This window comes from Anas platyrhynchos, chromosome 9 (assembly GCF_047663525.1).
Source record: "Anas platyrhynchos isolate ZD024472 breed Pekin duck chromosome 9, IASCAAS_PekinDuck_T2T, whole genome shotgun sequence".
Classification (NCBI taxonomy): domain Eukaryota; kingdom Metazoa; phylum Chordata; class Aves; order Anseriformes; family Anatidae; genus Anas; species Anas platyrhynchos.
In genome coordinates, this window is record NC_092595.1 from 650,321 (window position 1) to 671,085 (window position 20,765).

The 20,765-nt window shown below is 42.2% G+C and overlaps 1 protein-coding gene across 19 annotated transcripts in view; it reads left to right on the plus strand.

Annotated features, from left to right (window-relative positions):
* MED12L (mediator complex subunit 12L) overlaps positions 1-20,344 on the plus strand; it is a 131,216-nt gene extending 110,872 nt beyond the window's left edge. For 7 of the 19 annotated variants that reach the window (XM_072042602.1, XM_072042590.1, XM_072042601.1 and 4 more), the window contains 11 exons: positions 376-543; positions 1,928-2,290; positions 3,323-3,479; positions 4,699-4,922; positions 7,696-7,746; positions 11,811-11,900; positions 12,552-12,772; positions 13,789-13,945; positions 14,815-14,892; positions 19,097-19,181; positions 19,618-20,344. In XM_072042602.1, coding sequence (XP_071898703.1) covers positions 376-543; positions 1,928-2,290; positions 3,323-3,479; positions 4,699-4,922; positions 7,696-7,746; positions 11,811-11,900; positions 12,552-12,772; positions 13,789-13,945; positions 14,815-14,892; positions 19,097-19,181; positions 19,618-19,670 — 1,647 coding nt within the window. In that variant the 3' untranslated portion in view covers positions 19,671-20,344. Of the gene's footprint in view, positions 1-375; positions 544-1,927; positions 2,291-3,322; positions 3,480-4,698; positions 4,923-7,695; positions 7,747-11,810; positions 11,901-12,551; positions 12,773-13,788; positions 13,946-14,814; positions 14,893-19,096; positions 19,182-19,571 lie in introns of all 19 variants that reach the window. The other 12 variants (XM_072042595.1, XM_072042599.1, XM_072042596.1 and 9 more) reach the window with 9 other exon arrangements.
* Positions 20,345-20,765: the final 421 nt, after the last annotated feature.

Genomic DNA, 20,765 nt, shown 5'->3' on the forward strand with positions numbered 1-20,765 from the left:
CAGTCTACTAAGATTTTCTTCTCATTACTTTACATTTAGGGACCCTGAAAGAGACTTAATTACTTTTATTCATGTTTGAGACACTAAATTTGTATTTAAATTGGATTATATGGTTTCTATATTCTGCTCAAACAAGAGATGAAATAATAACTTACATTCTTAAAAAACCAAACACAACAAGACCAGAAACTAACAACAAAAAACAAACCAAAAAAATAACCAGCTCTGCAAAACCATTTGTTTAAATTTAGTAAAAGTACAGGGAAATGATTCATTCAGAAACTGGACATTTTCTAATAGTGAAAGCAGTGCAATGTTTCTCTTCCTTTTTTTTTCCCCCTTTCTGTTTGATTGATTGTTTTATTTATTCTTTAGAAAGAGCTGGGAGACAAGCGGTCAGAAAGCATTGACAAGGTTCGCCAGCTGCTCCCTTTGCCAAAGCAGACATGTGATATTATTACTTGTGAGCCTATGGGATCCTTGATTGACACCAAGGGCAACAAAATTGCAGGATTTGACTCCATTGATAAGAAACAGGCAAGAGTAAATGTTTACTTTCATCTAATTTTTTTCATGATTTTTTGGTGATGGGAAATTCAAGCAAGCGGGTACAGCTTGTAGAGTGCATGCACACAGTATCAAAACCAGTATCGTATTTCTGCTGTAGTGCAGCTTTCTAATGCAGTCATTACCACAGCTTCAGCCTCAGCAGTGCAATGTGTTATAAAAGTAGGCTCTCTGTGAGCAATGATGTGAAAGCTGAGTGATGCTGGGCTTGTTAGAGCAGCACTGTTAAAAAGAGTTGCAAACGACTGACTGTTCTTTTGTTACCAAATATATTTGTTTGAAATACATGTGCACTGTTTTTCTTGCATGATCCATGTGAAAGTTCTTGGACAGTGTGTGAAACCAGGACGGGGTTTATAGAGGGGCGCTCAGGGAGCTGGATGAGTCCGAGCAACCTGGTGTGAGTTGTATGATACAGCAGCACCAGCCCTGCGTTCGCACTGACAATGGGTCTGTCCTCTTCCTAACAACTCACCAGTGCTTGCAAATAGCCTCAGAGCTTTTGATGTACATACTTCTTCAATGGAAACAATTTTATGCCACCCATGCAAGTTCAGGAGTTTGGATAACCTTTCACTTTTCAGTTTGTTTAAAGTTTGTCCATCAACATCTATACAAACCAGAAGTGAATGATGTTTGTTGCATGTCCTACCTCATTAATTCCACAGGGTACACGGCCAATTTGTAACTCCTAATGTAATGAGTGTTGACATAAGCTTGCTTGATTTTGCAATCTAGGGTCTTGACTGATATCAGCCAAAAAGGAAGATTATGTTTGACTTGGAGCTGAACAGCAGCAGCTCTTACAAAAGGATTTGTTTTTCAAGCAGAATCCTACATCTGAGAGCTCATTTGACCTGGAAACCTTTTGATCTGTTACGTGCTGAGAGGAAGCTGGGGGGAGATCCTGCTTACAAAAGACAGGAAAGAAAAGGAAAATAAGAAGTGTGTTAGCTGGTTTGGAATTTTTGTCAATATAAAAGGATATGTATTTTTTAAGGTGAATTTATTTAGGAGAAAAGGGTGGAGCTTTTTATTCTTACCCCCCCTTACTTAAATATGTAAACTTCTAGCAATCTTCAGATTAACTAGATTAATTATTTGACTTTTCCTCTGAAATGCGTTAGATGGAAATTGAAATATTTAACATGGCTACAAGCAAATAGTACTATAGAAATGTAACTGCTTTAGCTAGTGGTAGCCTTGATGGAGGTTAAAATCCCACCGTTATGCACTTGGTATATTTTGTGGAGGAGAAAAACTGTTACTGGATTTTCTGACTCAAATCATACAAAAGCAAGTAGTTTGCTCTAGTGTTCAACTTTCCTAACATGCTAACTTCATTTTTGTTTTGAAACAGGGCCTTCAGGTTTCAACAAAACAAAAAGTGTCCCCTTGGGACTTATTTGAAGGTCATAAAAATCCCGCCCCTCTCTCCTGGGCATGGTTTGGTACAGTTCGTGTCGATAGGAAAGTGATCAAATACGAAGAGCAGCAGCATCTCCTCCTGTATCACACACACCCCAAACCCAAGCCACGGAGCTACTACCTCGAGCCCTTGCCCCTTCCTCCAGAGGAGGAGGAGGAAGAGCCTACCACACCTGTCTCTCAGGAACCAGAAAGAAAGTCAGGAGAGCTCTCAGATCAGGGAAAACATGGCATGGATGATGAGAAGAAGACAAAAGGCAGGAAGAGAAAGTCAAAGTCAAGCTCAAGGACTGATGTAAGTGGTTGATGCCCTGTGCAAAACTTGAAATACCTTGCTGGAGCATCTGACGTTGCATAGTGCTCTCCCAGCTACCTTCAGAAATTTCTCCCCCACCTGGAGACCTGGTCCTAATAAAGGGAATGGATAGAGATGGTCAGCAGGAGGGTGTATTTCTATCAGAGAGAGCTTCCAGGAGAATCAGTGTAGAGAAGTGTACAGGGCTTAGGACTTTACGTGCGATATAAAATATGCTGGACTGGAACTTAACTCACTAATATTCAGGCAACAAACGTGCTTTCTCTTGTTTGGAGTACAATTACAGCACTTAGATTCTCTGTCAATTTCTAAAATATCTCCTGCTCAAATTATGTTTGAAAGCAAGCATGTTGGTTCAAACTGAGGTCCCATTCAAACAGAAACCAGTTTGAAAAAACCTCTTCCACACAGATAAACTGTTTCACTGTGCCGTTTGTTCTGGCTTCTGAGCTGCTTGCCAGCTGCTTGCTGGCTTCAATGTTGTTTTGAGGTGTGAGTTCCTCAGCTGAAGAATCACACAGAGCCCGGCACCACCTGAATAATAATGCACATTTACAAAAGCAGCATTTTGCATGATTGCAGCCTTTCCACAGTGCTGCTGATATAGTTGTATGCCTTGTAGATGTTACAGTATTCTGACAGCATCCAGCTGGTTTGGCACCATGTTGTGTTTGAAACAGGTATAATTTTAATATAGTTTTCTGGCCTTTTTGATATTTCTGTTAAGTTCATCCCGTTGTTGATAAACTGATACAGCAAGCGGAGCTTTTGCTTTGCCTAATTATAGCCTGCAGAAAATACTTGCTAATAAGGTAAAAATGGATGGTGTCTCTAAGAAGTTTAGTGTTAATTACCTGTGGGCAGCCTGAGACTTAATCTGTTTTTTACATCATTGCAAACGACAATGGGAACTGTCTCTATCCTTTAATAATTTAGTAGGAAAATTGGCATTATTTATGAGTTAGTAAGGTATGAATGTCAGTTACATTCACTTTTACTGTGTATTTTAAGGAATATCCACAGAACAACTTATACAGAGTGCCTCCCAATTATTCACCTATTTCCTCTCAAATGATGCACCATCCTCAGTCTGCCTTGTGGGGTTACAACATCATGGGACAGCCACAGCAGCCTGGTTTCTTTGTGCAGAACCAACCCCTCCCACCAGGTATGTGTAAGCTTTGGGTTCACTCACTGGGCCTTTTTAATTTGATCTATGATAGAATTTGACTTACTACAACCAGATTTTGTACCTAACTTTCTCTGAAGCAGGTTGTGATGGCTGATGTCATTGGTTTTATTCCTTTACTTAGACATTTTTAGAAGAACCTTCCATTAGCAGTTGTAGGTCTGTCTCTTAAGCTGTTAAACTCTCCTGGTAGATAAGCAAAAATGACCTGCTGGTGGTTTTTTTTATTATTATTATTATTTTGTGGTGGATTTTGTGGTGGATTTTTTGTGATGCTGATGAATTTTTCTTATAAAAAGCTGGTAGAAGTTCAATGAGGAGTTAAATGAGAGGGATGATTAAAAGGAACAAGTGACCTTCGGGTTATTTCTTCTGGAGTTATTTCTTCTTTGATTCATCAAGAACCATGGTGGGTAATTTAACATCTGCTAGATGGAATAAATAAATCTGTGGGCTAGCTTTTTTCAGCATTTGAGATGTGTTCAATTTTTTGTATGCTTGTTTTGTTTCTTTATGTGTATATAATTTAACATACATATTTTAGATGTTCTTGTGGGCAGCAGATTTTGAAATAGATGTTCTGTCCTTCTCGGATATTGTGCACAGAAGCTTGGAAGTTTGTTTCCAATCATAAATGTTAAATATTTTTTCTGAAGCTCCAAATATAACTAGATCTGCATTTAAGATACATAAAAGTCTTCAGAAAATACCAGAAAGTATCTACAAAATTAAGAAAATTATGATTTTTAAAAAACATGTATAAGATGTACCTTCCTAAGTCTGTTGACCTATGTGTACTTGTTATTTCTCAAGTAGCGCCGATGCATAAGTTACTGCCACCTCATGATAAAATGATTTGACATAATGAGCTGTTCGTATCATGCTTTTGATGTGACATGCAAATTTTGTTTTTCAGTAGTAGTCAAACATCTTGGCTGATGTAGAACATGTAGGAGCCCATAGCCTTTTTACTTTTCATTCTCATTTACAAGTGGTAGTCTTCAAAGCAATTTTGCCCTTTCAATTTTTCAGGCCAGTAATCTGGTTTAATCCAGTTCCCTGTCTGCCTTTACAGAGACGAGTTTATCATCATTACTGTAGGTCTAACCAAACAGGAGGTGATGAATTAGCAGTGAACTGTACTAACAACTTCCCTGCAGATGGCAGAGAAAACATTTGTGTTTTTGGTGGGTTTTAGGTGGTTCCAGACTGGATCCAACAAGCTCCTTTGTTCCAACTAATACGAAACAAGCCCTGTCGAACATGCTGCAGCGACGCTCTGGCACCATGATGCAGCCCCCCTCTATCCATGCAATCACACCTCAGCAGCAGTTGCTCCAGATGAAACTCCTGCAGCAAGAGCAGCAGCAGCAGCAGCAGCGGCTGCTCAGGCAGCAAGCACAGGCACGATCTCTCCAACAGGTTTGTCCAAACTCCAAAGGCTGAAGAGCAACACAGTGGTTTTTGCCTTGTGTTGGGGCTGCTTGCCCTGAACAGGCACATGGAGTGGAGAGCCAGCTGACATTTACACTCACAGTAACACCCTAAATATTGCTTAGGCAGGACCATCTGCTTTTAAACTTCATTTGCCCTTTGGCCTTTTAGCCCTTTCTATTTTTAACATGTTTCATGAAATCAGGTTTTGCTTCTGCTACTTGATGTTACTCTAGTTCCCTGTTGTTCCACCAGTGACTTTCATGACGGAATTAGCATGGTGCTATGTACCTCCAAACAAACCTCCTAAAAATTCCAGGAAGTCCAGCAGCAGCCAAATCCATACTCATGTGCACATGGATGTGCATGTTCTGTAGAAGCAGCTGGTACTCTCCTAACATTTTTACAGAGTACTGCTGCTGTGTGCCAAACCACACATGCCTGTTACGCAACTCCCTTCTGAGCCTAAGATAATTTTCAGAATATGGTTACAGCCAGGCTGATTTTGAGTCGATGGCATAAGAACCAAGGAAAATAATTTTTTTCTTTTGGATCCCAGATAAACAACATGCGTGTACAGTATTTGGCGGTACAACCAGTAACTACTCACTTTTACTTTTAAAGACCTACTCTACCCATTCCTCCCCTCACTGCAGTCATCTGTATTGTATTATCCTTATGCTGAGTTCTTGCCTTCAAACTTTATGATGTATCCCGCTTGCTTAAAATAATCAAAATTTTTGGCAAGTATTCTCATAATTTTTCACATGCTGTGTCTGTTTCGTTAGAGCTCCCTCATTGTCCTTATCATCCCTCCTTCAGTCTCCCTGTTATGATGCACATAAAGCCCTCTGCAGTGCTTAAATTGCTGATGGGCTAGAATAGTTTTACATGTAGATGGGCTGTTCATAACGATGAAACCAGGGTTTCCTGTATGTGTGTCTTATACTACCTTTCTTTAAAAGAAAAATCAAAATTAAAAAAAAGAAAAAAAGCCTCCACTAAAAAGCCTCCTCTACTACGTGTTTTGTAAGGTCAGTGGTACAGTGGATATTTGATCCCTCATTGGTGTCCAATAGGCACTAGAAGGCACTAGGGACCAGTTGCCCTAAATGTTAGGATAATGGCTTCTACAGTGAGCCATTGCTTCCTGTTCAGTAGGAACCTTGAATTACCTCTTACATTAGACTGTACCTCAATATTTGAGTGTTAGGTTGAAATGGTTTTCAATTATTATGAAAGAATGCAGGTTTCAATAAGAGCCTTTAGTAAACAAATGATGTTCACTACTTATGGCTAGGTGGATTTAAAAGTAATTATTGAAGATCTAGAAAAACATAGTATTCTCACACTTAATAAATCTGTTTTTTAACATTGTTGTATTTAGAGGACAAAGGATGTTGGATTTGCCTTTTGGTTTCAAACAATACCCGTATCTGAAATGTTAAGAACAGTGCTTAGATTTTGTTCTGAAGTACTGCCTAGGCAGTTTGTCAGTAATGAGAAACAGCCTATCAGGAGGATGTGATTCGAGGCCTAAATAAGTTTAATAAGGTGTCTGTCATGAACTTTTTCATAAAATATGGTTCATATTCAATACTGTTATGAGGGCATGCCCAGTCTAACAGTTGCACTGAAGTTCAGCTGGGTAGGTCCAAATGCATGTCTCAGCTAACAAACGACATGTTGGGTGCTCTTCAATCTACTCTGCAGGTCTGTATCAGCCCTTTTTTTGTGTCAGCAGTAAGTCAGTGCAAATTAAGCTGAGGTAAACCAAGTCAAGCCAATCTTTTGTCTCCAAACTACCTCTACACAGTGGCATCCTTTGTAGCATCCTGGGGAATACCACAGACGGGCACGTCTTGCTGTATACTTCTAATTTTTTGCTTATAGATTGTTTGGGGAGATTAATTTGGGACATTATTTGGAAACTTGCACTGTGGTAAAATGAATGAGCAATTCACCAGGCCGTTCAGTTTGCTTTCCTTGTTTGAGTGTTTGCTGGCAATACTGATACCAGAGAAACCCCTCCAAGGTACTGGTGGCACTGGAACTTCTGCATGCTCTCTGAGCCTGCCCCAGCAGGACACCCGCCTGCACGCTTGGCTGGTGCCTTAGTTCAGCCAAGTGGCCTTTGGGAATTTGCGGTAGTTCTTTCTGTAGTCATGGATTTAGAGCAGGAAATGCTGTACAGGTAGAAGCCTGAAGGTAGTATTTGGAAATTCAGGAAGAAAATGACTTGTAAGTATTATTACTATGTGGTGTAGGTTGTTAGGTTGAGCTTAAATGGGGAAGATTTCCTCTTTGGATTTTATATCTCAGCAGCTGGAGAATGAAGTTACCTGTGCAGCTTGAAATTATTAGGACTGGTGTTTCATGAAACCTCCAAAGAGTTCTGTGAAACTAGTCCACAAGGACTCTGACCTTCAGTGCTGTATCATTCATGCTGTGCTCTTGAAAACAAATAATTATGGTTTGTCCAAAATGTCGAATACTATATATAGAATAAATAGGCTCCAGTGGGTGGCAGTTTCCTTTCCATGTTTTGAGTTTCTGTTCATAAATCTTATAAAAGTGTGGAGATTCATTAGCATCATGAGACACTTGAAAGGGTTCTGTCAGTGTTTCAGAACACCAGCATTCTTTCAGTACATTCAGGTGAGTGCTGTAAAGGTGCTGTTCTACTGTACTAACAAGCTGAGCCTAATAATATATATTCTCTGTATTGTTTGCTATTTTCTCGCCTGTCCTTTTCCTTTAGGATGTCTGTAGCTCTGCTGTATCCCTTCAGGATGGCTTTGACAACGTAATGGTAACCAATCTGAGATCATGAACTTTTCTTCTTTTTATTTTCTCTTTTGCACAAACATGCATTTCTTTCAACACACAGGCTGCACACTTTGCTTTTGATGAGAATGATACGCTTTGGGTACCCCCGTGGCTAGGTAGTGCAGTGGCTGCATGCGGGAAGGCTGTGATATACTTGCACACAGAATATTTTGTTCTTACAAATATTCCCAATAACTGCATCATTGATTTTTTTTTCTCTTCAGAAAATGTTGTGTTTCTCTCTGTGAAAGATTAGAGTAGCTGCAAGATAGCCTGATGCCATGTCCATCCAAGCATGACCTGCGCCTTCCCATTTTGCCCCCGTCTCCTTGCTGGTGCCTGGGTCTGCTCCACTCTGCCACCTTCCACCGTGGTGGTGTTCGCCGTGCCGTGCAGTGCAGTAGCGGTGGCTGCTGAGGCAGCCCTGTGGGCTGGCTAAGAGGCAAAGGATGGACCACGTAGGTTTTACAGCCAGCACGTAGGGCCATGTGAACTGCAGTTTCCAAAATACTTCATCTCGTAGGCACAGCAGTACAGTGCCTGGTGGTGTGTTCCTGAGCTGCAGGACGTGCAGTTGTTAGAATAACTGTGTTTTGTTTCTTCCAATATAAGTAACAGTTAATAGCTAGATACTAAAGTTTCATAGAATTCAGTCATTTCTCATGAGAAGAGATGACATCTGTCTTTGTGGCATGAAGTTTCATCCCTAATATCCATGTTTGAAAGTTTGCCAGATATGGTCAATGAGAAAAGCTGCTTCAGAATTAGTTTTCAGGACTTTCTTCCTATCCTAGGGAAACTGCAATGCTGTCAAAAGCACTAATTGGAAAAACAAAATTTATTTTTAAAAAGGCTTTTCTGCTTACCCTGTTTGCCAGTATTTTATAGATACGCAGTATTTACAGGTCCTACTGGCAGCACGGCAGGACGGGGTACAGATCACTGCATTTACAGCTCATCAGGCACACCTAGATATGCAGCAAGTATGCAGTGAAGTCTGTCAGATTTATCACCATAGGATGTTGTTCTTACTTAAATAAGTGTTAGTGTTTCACTACCTACTCTTGAAGTCAGATTTGACCAGATTTGATTCATAATCAGGGTACAATACCATAGCTGGTGTGATTACCAGTTCACACACCACATAGAAGAGCAAATGCATTCTAAATGCAATATGGTCACATACTTAATATGAAAAAGCACTAAGTTGTGTTTGTTTCAGTTTAAGGTGTAAGTAGAACAAAGAGAACAATGGTTATTGCTGTAACATTGCATCAGCATTGAATAAAAGTGGTGGGGTTTTTCTCCCTTCTTTTCCTTCGTCTTTTTTTTTTTTTTTAAATGTGCATGCACAATTCTGGCTTGCAGCAATTGGCTTGCAGCAGTTGGCTTGCATGTTCAGTTAACTCTTACTAAATTATGCCTTTGAATTTAGTAACCCTGCTGTTGCTGCTCAGGAATGCAGAGCTCTCACTCACAATACGGGAATTTACTCTGTTGCCATGTGCTGCAGTGAAATAAATTGATCCATCTCCTGCCTGATGAACAGCTTTTTGCTTAAATTTCACTCTTGGATTTGTCTGTAGCACTTGTCTGGGCTGGGTGGTGGTGCCTCGGGTGGTGGTCTTTGGTAAGGGTGTTCTGCTCCGGAGCTCTCAGCCCCACGGCAGCTCTGCTGCTTTGTCTGTGTTTCAATGGTGGCAAGAAGGTCTGTGGACAAAAGCCATTTGTGCATTTCACCACATATTGCTGGGATCATGCATCTGCTCGTTTAGTATTTTCACACATAATTTCGGCCTAATCCAATTTCCATTGATATAACTCCATTGACACTAGAGGGACACTGGTTACACCCATGGGCATGAGTGGAGAAATTCTGGTTTGGGGCACGCAAGGTGAGCTGTCACTGGGAGAACAAAAAGAAAACAAAACGCGGAACATGTCTCTGAGTATGTCTGTGGAAACTGACTTCAAATCAACCCACAGGGTCATTTGTGTTAGTGCTGGGCATATTTAAGGCCCTGTTTTGTTGTTGTTTTGAAAAACCAGTCGTAGTTTTATCAGATTTCACTGTTTACCTTTGGGTGAATTCAGGTTACATCTTTATTTATTTCATGGTTGGCACCTTACAAAGGAGTTTTGGAAGCAGTTTGCTCAGAGAAATGATCGGTTATTTTGTTTGTTTGTTGTTTTTCTTCTTCTATCTCTCAAAAAAAAATCTTAATTTTTGAGCACTTTCCCCTGCCCCTGATACCACTGTACTAGATGCGTCTTCAGTTGATCAGTGTTTTATGGGCATGCTGTGTGCAAGGTATACAGGCTGCTCAGCTTTTCGGTTCCTCACGTAGCAGGTGCTTGTTTTGAGAGCTCCCCATCTGATTTTTGCAGATGTTTTTCCAGCTAAATTTGCTTTCAGTCCTGGCAGTAGTTAGCGATATAGATGTTTTTCTGTTCGCACTTCTGGTACTCCCTGATTTGTTTTTCAGAATTTTCCCAGAGATATTGGCTGGTTTTTAAAACAAATCCTTAGCATAGCTTCTGCCTGCTTAGTGTAGCTTGTCGTAACAGAGCTCCCTTCCACCTTGTCTGGCCCTTGTGGCTCCTTTAGCAGTGGCCCGAGTCCTGCACCAGAGCCCCAGCTATGTCAGTCACAGCTTTAAAAGAAAGGAAAGTATTAAAAACAAACGCTGTGCCAACCCCGTGGCATCCCATGGCAGCTTTGCCCCTGACTCGTGACCTCTTCTGTGCATTCCCTCCCTGAAGTCCCAGCTGGGGACCCCAGCCCCAGGTGGTGGTGCCGCGGGGCTGGCTGGGCTGCAGCTGCAGCGCTCGTGTGCTGTGCTCACCGTGGGCCCACGGGCCAGGCAGCTCTGCTCATTTCCTGGGACCTTGTTTTTAAACACAGTCCAAATTAATAGCTGATCTGCAAGACACTTTCAGACTTGTTATCATTTGGTGTAGTTACTACTGAAGGGCTGGGAGCAGATAAAGAAGGAAGGTTCCTCTGGTGGTTCAGTGGTTTTGTCCATTGATATTTGTATTTGTTTTCTTTTCCAGCTGGTAGCCCGATTGTGGTATTGCTGCTTGCGTGTTATCAAACTGACTTCTAGCCTTAAATTATGATATTTCTCTGTATGGATATCCAGATTACGATGTCAATTGCCTTTTTATTTCTTTGTTTGTGGTGAAGCGGACAGCTAAGTGGAGGGAGCACCCTTGCTTCCAGCTTGTGTCTGCTGCTAAGATTCCTTGAGTAGAACAATTTTCAAAATGATCAATTGCAACATCACAATATCACAAAAAAAATGTTTGATTTGCATTTCTGGCAAATTCTCACGCACCAGTTTTTTACAATCTTGGTCTTGAAGTATGTCTATTTTTTTTTCCTCTTTTCTTGTGCTTCAAATCATACTAATGCAATCTTTAAATGAGTTGCTGTTAGTTTGGCATAAATTTGGAGGCAATTTGAAGTTAGCAAAGTAGGCTCTCTGCTGATCAGAAATACAAAGCATATTTCCGAGCTGTTGGGAGCTGGAAATGTTTGCATAGCCATTTATCATACAAATATTTTGCATGTCATCAAGAAATCTGCTAATGAGCATGTGGACTGCTTCATCTGTGGAAAAACTAGCAGTCAGGTAGCTTGAGAAAGCTCAACTGTGTTTTTAAACTAGAGATTATCACTCTCTCTGAGTTTCCAGTGCAATTCCATGTTCTGTCTTGAAGACCAGCTAGATTTATTTATTTTTTCCTAAAGCGCAAGAAATGCTTTGCAAAACTCCATTTTAAAGGGTGTCTGCGGAAACCCCTGGTCAGTAAATTTCTGTGTCTTCACCGCAGCAGTGTTAGGGCAGTGTCAGAAATCAGTCAGTTCTCCCACCTCCCTGTGAGCCAGTGCAGTTCAGCACAGTTCGGAGTTGCAAAGTGCCGTTTTTTGAAGGAAGTGGTGAAGCCTCTCCCTGGCTCCTTGCTACACGCGGTGGTGGGTCTGGGGGTGGCTGCTGCTCGGGGCGCAGGGGCTGTTCCCAATCCGTGTGTGTCTTTCAGGGCCAGCCGATGGACCAAGCTGCTCTGTTCACTCCGCAAGTTCGCCCCCCGGCTCAGCTCCCGCAGTACCCAGGGTTGCAGCAAGCACAGGTACTGTGCTGCTCTGGTGGAGTGAGTGCCTAAAGATGTTTTTTAAACAGGCTTCCTTCACCTTCCCGTCTGCTTGTCCGTGCTGAAGGTTTGCCTGGGGCTTGTCTCATGCATGTGGCCTAGGGCAGTGGTGTTGCCCTGTTCTGGGGTGTTCACTGCTCTCTGCACGCTGCAGCTAGTAAATGTAAGGCAGCCACTTTGCAGTTTTTCCCTTAATGATGTTGCTGGTAAAGACAATCATACTTCTGAGCGAAGTCCAAAATTTGACCTATTTTTTGTGAGATATTGACACCAGCAACCGTTTAAAATGAACCTCTGTTATGCTGTACATGTATTCATTCTGGAACTTGGGGTTTTGGGGCAGGGGGAGAGGGGAGGTGGAGCAGTGAGCACAGCCCCACTCTTGCCCAGTACCTCTCGGGGAGGGAGGGCACAGACCAGGCTGAGGCCTTTGTGTGCAGCCCCGTTGTAGCTGCCTGAAGCTGCAAGCAGAAGCACTACCAGCATGGGGGACCCTGCCTCGCACTGATGGCTTCTAGTTGCCGGGTTTTAGTTCCTTGATAAAAGCCATCTCTTTCTTTTATAATGAAGCTAATTTAAATAGGGTTAAGTTACACAGTGAAGTCTCTTTCTTGTCTGTTTCCCACGCAGAGCATGCCTCATGGATACACAATGTACAGCACACAGATGCCTTTGCAGCAGCAGCAGCCTGGCGGCGTGGTGCTCTCCCCCAGCTACAACCCCCGGGCGTACACAGCGGCTCACTCCGGCCCCGCGCTGATGGAGAGGCTGAGGCAGATGCAGCAGCAGCCGAGTGGATACATCCAGCAGCAGGCTGCTGCATACATCCAGCCTTTGGCAGGCACTCAGCGGTGAGGTCCTGCTGTTCTCGTAGCTGGTGACATTGCAAGATTTTAATGGCAACTTGGATTTAGAGGTCTAAAGTTTTGCTTAAAGTTAATCAAAATGAAGCTAATGCTGGGTCTAACTAGCAATAAATTTGCCTTTCTCTCGTTTCCCCCTACTTGGTCTTGGCACAGGTTGTAGCCCAGTTGTATCCTGTGTGTTTGTAGAGCATAAAATTTAATTTAAAGGTGACTGTTGGGTCCTATTTCCTGCTCCCCTCTCCCTATTCTATAAGCTGTATCCGTATTATGCAAATAAGTGTGCAGTGTCAAACATTAATAAATATTTCAGGTTCTGTAGTCAAGAAAACACAAGACCAATTTGGTAGTTTAACTAGCAATAGACAAATGAATTTCAGTTCAGCCTGAATACACTAAATTGACTTGAGTTTGAAAATAAATCTGAGTCATAGCCTATAAGAAACAGGAAAAATACAGTGGTAAAGAAATGTAATGAAACAGAAAGCAAATGAAGCAGGAACAACATCTGCAAGCAGGATTGTTAAAGAGTATCCTGAGTGGAAAACTAGAGTTTCCAGTGAAAGTCTTGAATTGGAGATTTTTTTTTTTTTTTTTACTATAATGTTCTAAGATAGCATTTCTTGATTTTTTTTCTTTTTTATTTTCATTATTTTAGAAATTAAGAAGCCTAATAATCAGTTTTAAGTTCATGGAAATGCACCTAAGAGATGTTTTGGCCAGAACACTTTAGTGCTTATATGGAAGTCTTGCTTGAAACATAGAAAAGCAGAAGTCAAATTATTACCTATATCAGTTGCCAGGCAATAGGATGGTACAGCTTCTCTTATGGGATATATTTCATAGCATTTATATTTGGAAAAATATTCTTCCTGTAAAACTTAACATCTTCAAAATCTGTAGAAGTCTGATGTTGTACCTTGTAGTTGAGTACTCCTAGACTAACTTTTTGCTGTTTACAAATGGAGTACAATTCCTTTTTTATGTTATTATTTTTCAACCAGATTGAGCCATCAGCCTTTGCAGCCAAATTCATTGATAGGAGGGGGACTGGACAGTGCATCAACCACAGGTCCTCATCCAAACCTGAACTCGGCACAGCTGCCTCAGGAGCAAATGCGACAGAGGCAGCAGCAGATTCGACAGCAGAGACTCTTCCAGGTGAGAGACCCAACTGCTCCAAAGGCAAGGGTTGCTTCATTGCAGGGAATGTAAACATCACTGTAGCAGGGGATGGAGTTACTGCCTCACTTGTGCATTCAAGTTTAAAGTAGAGGAGCTGGCTGCTGTTAATCCCAACTGGTTTCACTTGAGTGCAGTAATTTATTGCTTATATCTGGGACTTCCAAAAGAGACCTCTAGGCATACGTGTGAAAATCAGTACTTCAGTTTTTCAGGATAGTAGAACGCTTTTGGAAAAGGTAAATTTGAGAATAGCCTAGCTGAATGAACTGGGACAAAAGCAGTGGTTATGCTCTATCTACCCTCTTGGGCCTTATATACTGAAATTAAATTGATAATTAAATTAAATAGACCTGTTTGTTCTATTATCTTTATTCTGATTTGATGATATATTTTTAGTTTGGAGGGAAGCATTGGTTTATCAGCTAAGTATGTAAGGCTTTTCCCAGGGGAAGTAAATTATATTAAAAATTCTTCCCGTGCCCTTTGATGGTTGGAATTATTTTCATATTCTCATTTTAATGCAATAGCTATCTGTGCCAGCTCTTGTCAAATGATAAGGCATTTTGTCTAGATTTTTTTGACATAATAAACAAAATATACCAGCTATTTATATATTTTGTATATTAAAAATGGCCTCGTGAGCCTTGCTGTGGCAGAAGATGAACAGAACTGGAGCGCTGTGAGGTTCATCTCCCACATGGGGCCTCCAGTGACCAGTGCTGTAAGCAAGGCCAGATCCCAGCCTGTGAAGCAGTCACAGAAAGCCATCTGGCTGGGCTCGTGGTGGTTCCCTGAGGCAGTGTGCGAGCAGCAGCACCCTCGTTTCAACACCCTCCTTCTTCCAGTTGCAGCAGGGGCAGCAGCAGGGCCAGCAGCAGCCACAGACGCTCGGTCTCCAGCCCGTGCAGCCGCAGCAGCCCTTGGTAAGCAAACGTGAGGCTGGGGGCAGGCGTAGCACAGGGTGGGCTTTGTCGCTTCTGTGACGGGCAGCGGGACAGGCAGCTGGGACCTGCACCTCGCCTGTCCCGGGCAGCTTTCAGCACAGGCCGTGGGCAGGGGGCTTGTGCACTGCCCTGCTCAGCCCCTGCAGCATGGCTGGGTGGCTGCTTTTCAGAGGTGCTCCTTCCAGGGCTGCAGTGTGCAGCTGCCCCCTGCCCTTCTGTGCTTCACGCAGCCGTGCAGTCAGAACCGTTACCACAGCTGGGCCAGCTATGGCCAGGTGTTCTGCTGAAAAAAGGATGTGTGTGTGTTGGGAAGGGGGAGCGGTTCAAACGCTTCATTCCAATGCATCTTTTTGAAATTACGCTAACAATATTGAACGAGAGCTAATGGTTGAGATCCCAAGCAATAAAATAACTACCCATAGCAGTTCTTTAGAGAAGTGCTTGGGGATGCAGTTACGAAATGAGTACTGGTGCTTTTCTAATTCGGTACATCTCTTTTCCATCACCAGTAAAACAAGCCTGATGAGACTAGCTGCCTTAGGTCTGTGTGCGAGTTCAAAGAGGGAAAAAAATGAGAGGTTGTGAAATCATCCTCACCCCTACTATTAAGGCATAAATAAATGATTATTTTTAAAATCTGGTACAGAACCAAGTACTGTAAGACTCACTGAAAAGTCAGGGATCTTTTCCTCTGGAAGTGTAAGGACTTAGTTGTCCCACAGCAGCAAGATAAGGTGAATTAACATCTTACTTCTGCAGGATTTTTTTTTTCATTTATAATTATTGTGCTATGTGTTTTTACAAGCGTTATCATAGTTAAAAAAAAAAAAAAAAAGTAATAATGAATAGCCCTTGCTAGCTAATAGCTTGATGAGAAATACACAGTTGCTGCTGATGCCTGTAAATGGGTGGATTTTTATGTCTTTGTATTGAAGGCTTTTAAGGTGAACACAGGATAACGTGAGGCTATTTGTGGGAGAAGTTTTTGCTGTAACGCTACGAAAAACATTCACTGTGAAACATACGGTGCTGGTTGTCAGCATTGTCCTGTGTTGCCAGGCTTGTGCTGTGTTTGTGTGAGCATCCGCACTCCCTCTGGTGTTGGCTGCGGATCGCGGCTGCTCCACTGCCGCCAGGCTCCTGCCCCTGCCTTAATTCAGTTCACAATGGCTGTCGGTGACTTCAGGCCTTTGATATTTAGGTTGTAATGCTAACATTTTTGGGGGGAGAAAAATAAAGGGTTATATTGTTTGAAGGTCCTTTTAAATTAAATGCTTAGTCATATAAGAGAGCTGCATGAAGGCAATTGTACAAACAAACTTATTTTTAAGACATTCCTTTAGGCTGAACTGGAGCCTTTCATAGTTTTTTGTATGATTTTGCTAAATCACTATCGCTACCAAATAACTTCTATGGATGCTTACACTGAATTTGCAGTGCTGCTGTCCATGTTTTCTGTACTTTGTCATTTTTTTCAGATGCATTTAAGGTAGTTGAGGATAATTAGAAAAAGGTTGTTCTAGAAAAATGGAAAAATTGGAATTGCTAACTGCTGAGTTTACAAGCATCAATCAATACAATCTTACGGAGAAACTGGAAGGCAGCATGTAGGTGCAGGAGTAAGGATAAATGAAGGATGTTTATCTGATAGCTATTGAAGGATTATTTACATCCGTTTTTGAGTTTTTCCTAATAGCTTTTTTATCTTGAACAAACTGCATGTGAAAGGCTGTCTGTCGTGGAGACAGAGCACCTGCCTGGCTGCTGGCTGGCTTTTCCAACACTTAGCACAGCAGGATGCTTTTTGCTGGTTTCACGTCCCTGAGAAGCCCTGGTACAGTTAATGCTTTTGACTGACCTCAGCATTTACTAAGAACTGTTTGCCAGAAGATTACACAATGTATTTTAAGTAAAGGATTTGGTTTCAGAAAGGGAAAAGAAGTTGAAGTCTTACTAAAACACTGAAAAGTCCCTTCAGTAACCAGGAAGTTTCACTGAAACAAAGCACGGGTGTATTCTTTAGGGCATGTGATGGACAAGAGTATCAAATATTTTTATTCAGTACATCAGTTTTTCAACGTGGTTGGATATGTTATTATGCAGAATCTGTGGATGCCGTATTTAAAAACAAACAAAACCCGCTACTTAATTAGAAGCGGTGTCCTTCCACCATATCCAATGAGAAGGAAAGTTACAGGATGTGGGAATGGACCGAGAGAAGAGCTTAGAGGCCCTGAAGATAAGTAATACAATAAATGGTGCTGGTTTGTTTTCAGCACTAGCATAGCAGCATCTCATTCATCACGATTTTCCTCCCTGGAGTATGGAAGTGTGAGGGCCTTGCCTTTGGCTTTCTGTCCTTGGAGAGCCTGAAGGTAACTGTTACACAGATATCTCTTTCCTAGAGGTGACACGTGGGTTTTCAGAGGGAATAAATGCCTCTTGTGTATGCAAAGCTTTTGCACCAGAGGTATCCATCCTAACCGTACCTTTGCTTCAGATGGTCTGTGCCAGATCTGTCCATCATAACTCAGTACTGTGACACCTGTCTGTCTGATCAGTAAGTTAGTAAAACAGAATGATTTTCTCCTGAACGGCAGGTAGAGGTGTTAAAAACAAAGTGGTGCTTCTTTTCCTACCTAGGCTTACATGAAAAATAGACTGTTGTCTAGCTAGGGAATAATGCAGGCTGTCAGACAGACCAATTAGAGATTAAATTCTGCTTTGATGTAGATACAGATAGTGTGCAAATTGGTGAAAGTCGGTGCGTTTACACCAAGGGTGCTTTTGAAGCGATCGAAGTCATGATTTACTTCATTAACAGCAGATTTCTTTGGATGCTTTTTGTGTCTAATTCCACTGTGCTTAGTGGCACATGCTGTGAGGGCTTTGCCTTGATCCCTGTGGGTTTCAGGTCAGGGTCAGAGCGATGAGCGGTTTGCTCCGCGGATGAGCGTGCTCAGCTGGGCGGGCACCAAGCAGTTCCCATTCCTCTGGAGCCAAGAATCAGGCACGCAGCTACAGCCCTGCAGCGGACCAAACAACCTCTGCCTTGTGCTTATCCCTCCTGTTATCTGAAGTGCCACTGACCTGGGAGAAACGTTTTTTTGGAAGCTTAAGTTTCTTTTGAGCATTACACTTAAAATACTTGCAAGTGTTTAAAAATGCCCACAAGGCTGTTAATTTTGATTAGCAGTTTTGATTTGCCTTAGCTTTGAACAAAGCAGACAGTAAAGCTGCTTAAAGTGACTTGTGGGATGAATACTGGCCTCTCCAGAGCTGGAAAAGATGAGCTTTTTGTAACAGAGACTGGACACACGTGATACCTACAACATCATTGGAAAAGTGTAAAATTTCAGGGAATGAAAACAAACATTTTGTAAGTTTTAAGTGTGCTCCACGTGTCCTTACTGTGCCGTTAAAATTTGGTCAGGATCTGCATCGAAGGCAGGTCTGCCTTTCTTCTGCTGGCCTCTACCTGCGCTGTCAGCAGCTCGCATGCTCGTGTTTCCTCCTGGGTTAGGTGACTGAAATAGCTCCTCACTACAAGGCCCGGCTGGAGCAGCTGCTGTAAGATCAGGACATGAGCATCTGTGTTACTGCCTCCTGTGAAGCATTTGCTCTTCCCGGGCAGCAGCAGCTTTGGGGCTGCCTCCTGTTCGCTGCCACCTCCCCAGCACTTCTCTGCCGCTGCTCAGCCTCATCGCCACGCGGTTCTGTGAGTGCTGGCAGAGGAGCAAGGCAGGAATTTTTTAAAAGACCCAGAGAAGAAAGTAGTTTTGAAGAAATGCTGGGATCTTCTCCTGGTGGTGTCAGCCTGGAGGTGGATGGGATGGGTCGTGGTGTCCCAGTGACCTGCAGTGCCAGCAGTGGTGCTCCTGTGCCAGCCCTGCCAGGAGCTCGGCAGTGCAGCTCTCAGGAGGGCACTGGGGCAGCTGCTGAGGAGGGTTTTCTGCTCACTCAGTGCCGTGTTTGATGCCTATCACAGCCCTGCTGGAGAAGGTGGGGGGCTGACCCCCAGACATCCTTGTGCTGGGGACACACAGAGCTGTGTCCGCCAGCACCGTGACTGTTCACGGCTGCACTTCTGTAACGTGTTAAGGCACAAGTTGAACACTTTTTGCTGTTACTTGACGTGCCACTTACGCTATGCTCCTTTCTTCCATCTTTCTGATTACTTCAGCAGTTTCCACGGCAAGGCTTACAACAGACACAGCAGCAGCAACAGACGGCGGCACTGGTCAGGCAACTCCAGAAGCAGCTCTCTAGTAAGTAGGAGTCTGTGCATACACGTGTGTGTGTCTGTACCGGGGCATGGAATTACTTTTCTGGAGACAGTCTGCCTGTTTAAGTCCTGCCATGCATGCGTGTAAGTCATTTAACAGCAGGTTACAGACCCCAGCTGCAATGTAGTAGCACAATTCTGGTGCTTGCACATCCCCTGCACTTCTGTTGGTCTCTGGAGGCACCTGCAGGACTGGTGGCCCCTTCACGATCTGCTGCCCGTTTTGTCCCCTCACTTCCATAGCCATACTGCTGGCAAAGTCCCTGAGGAAATTAGCAAATCGTGCGTGCATTAGACAGGTATATAAGGGAATGTGTTGACTATTACTTGCTATTGCTATGTGAAATATAGGTGTTTTTCTGTATTTTTGTAGAGTACAGTCGTGAGGCACAAACACTTCCCTTTACTTTGTCAACCAGGTAACCAGCCACAACAAGGAGTGAATCAATATGGGCATCCTTCACACTTCTAAATGAAAAAGATGGAAAGGAGACGTAGTGTTACGTTTGCACTGAAGAACAGAACATTCAAATTTCAATGCACTAGTTATTGCTAGAAAGCAAACTTTCGTTTTCTTCTCTGATTTCAATAATTATTTTTTTGTGCTGCAGTTGATGTGAATATGTAACAAGTTTTTTTGGGGTTTTGATTTCCTTTGCATTTAATTAGATTTAAATGTAGGGATGTGTGGGCCTACTTGAAGAATGTTATTGCAGATTTTATGAATTTGGTGCTTTTTAGGTCCTGTTACTTTTAAAGAGGACAAAGAATGCTGGATTTATTTATTTGTGGGAAACACTTTCTTGTTATTCTTTTTTTTTTGTTGTTGTTATTTTTTAAGAACTGCACTGGACCAAACTACTGAATTGAAAGGCACTTCCAATTTTGGCATAGAAGTTGATTTGTTCATTAAAATATTCACATCTTTGTTTAATGGTAGAACAAGTGTTAATTTAAATTGTATTCATTTGACTGTAATTTTCATATGCACTTTATAAAGTTCTTTGTTTAAAGTAACAATTCTCTCTCGCTCTCATTGTGGTCAGAAGGTGCTGAAGTGGGTTTATTGCTTGTATTAGAACCTCTTAAAATTTATATTAAAAGCCACAATGTAATGTTAATAAACCTACTAGAAGTAGCAGTGTATTTTCATATTTGGTCCTTTCAATATAAAGTTCATTGGTGATCAGTTGAAAGAGTACAAAACATAGTAACAAGGACTGAGCAGTCAGAATAGGTTTTACTCTGCTCATGTAGGGCAGCCTCCGAGTGCTGGTAAAGCCTGACGGGAGACAACTCTGTATCTCGATGGGTTCAGTAAGAATATCTCATACGAGGGTTCACAAGGAGAGGGTGGAAAAGCCACCAGAGTCTTTCTTGCTGTTTCAGTGTTTCTGTAGCTGACACGTGTGTATACTGAAGTCGCCCTATATGAGTTATTCCTGTTATATATGTCTACTACTACTTACTTTGTATGTTAACTATTTAAAATTCTGGGTTTGATGCTTGATTGCTAAGTGAGTTTCAGTGGTGTAATGCATTATTTATCATCAGCCGAGTGCAAAAC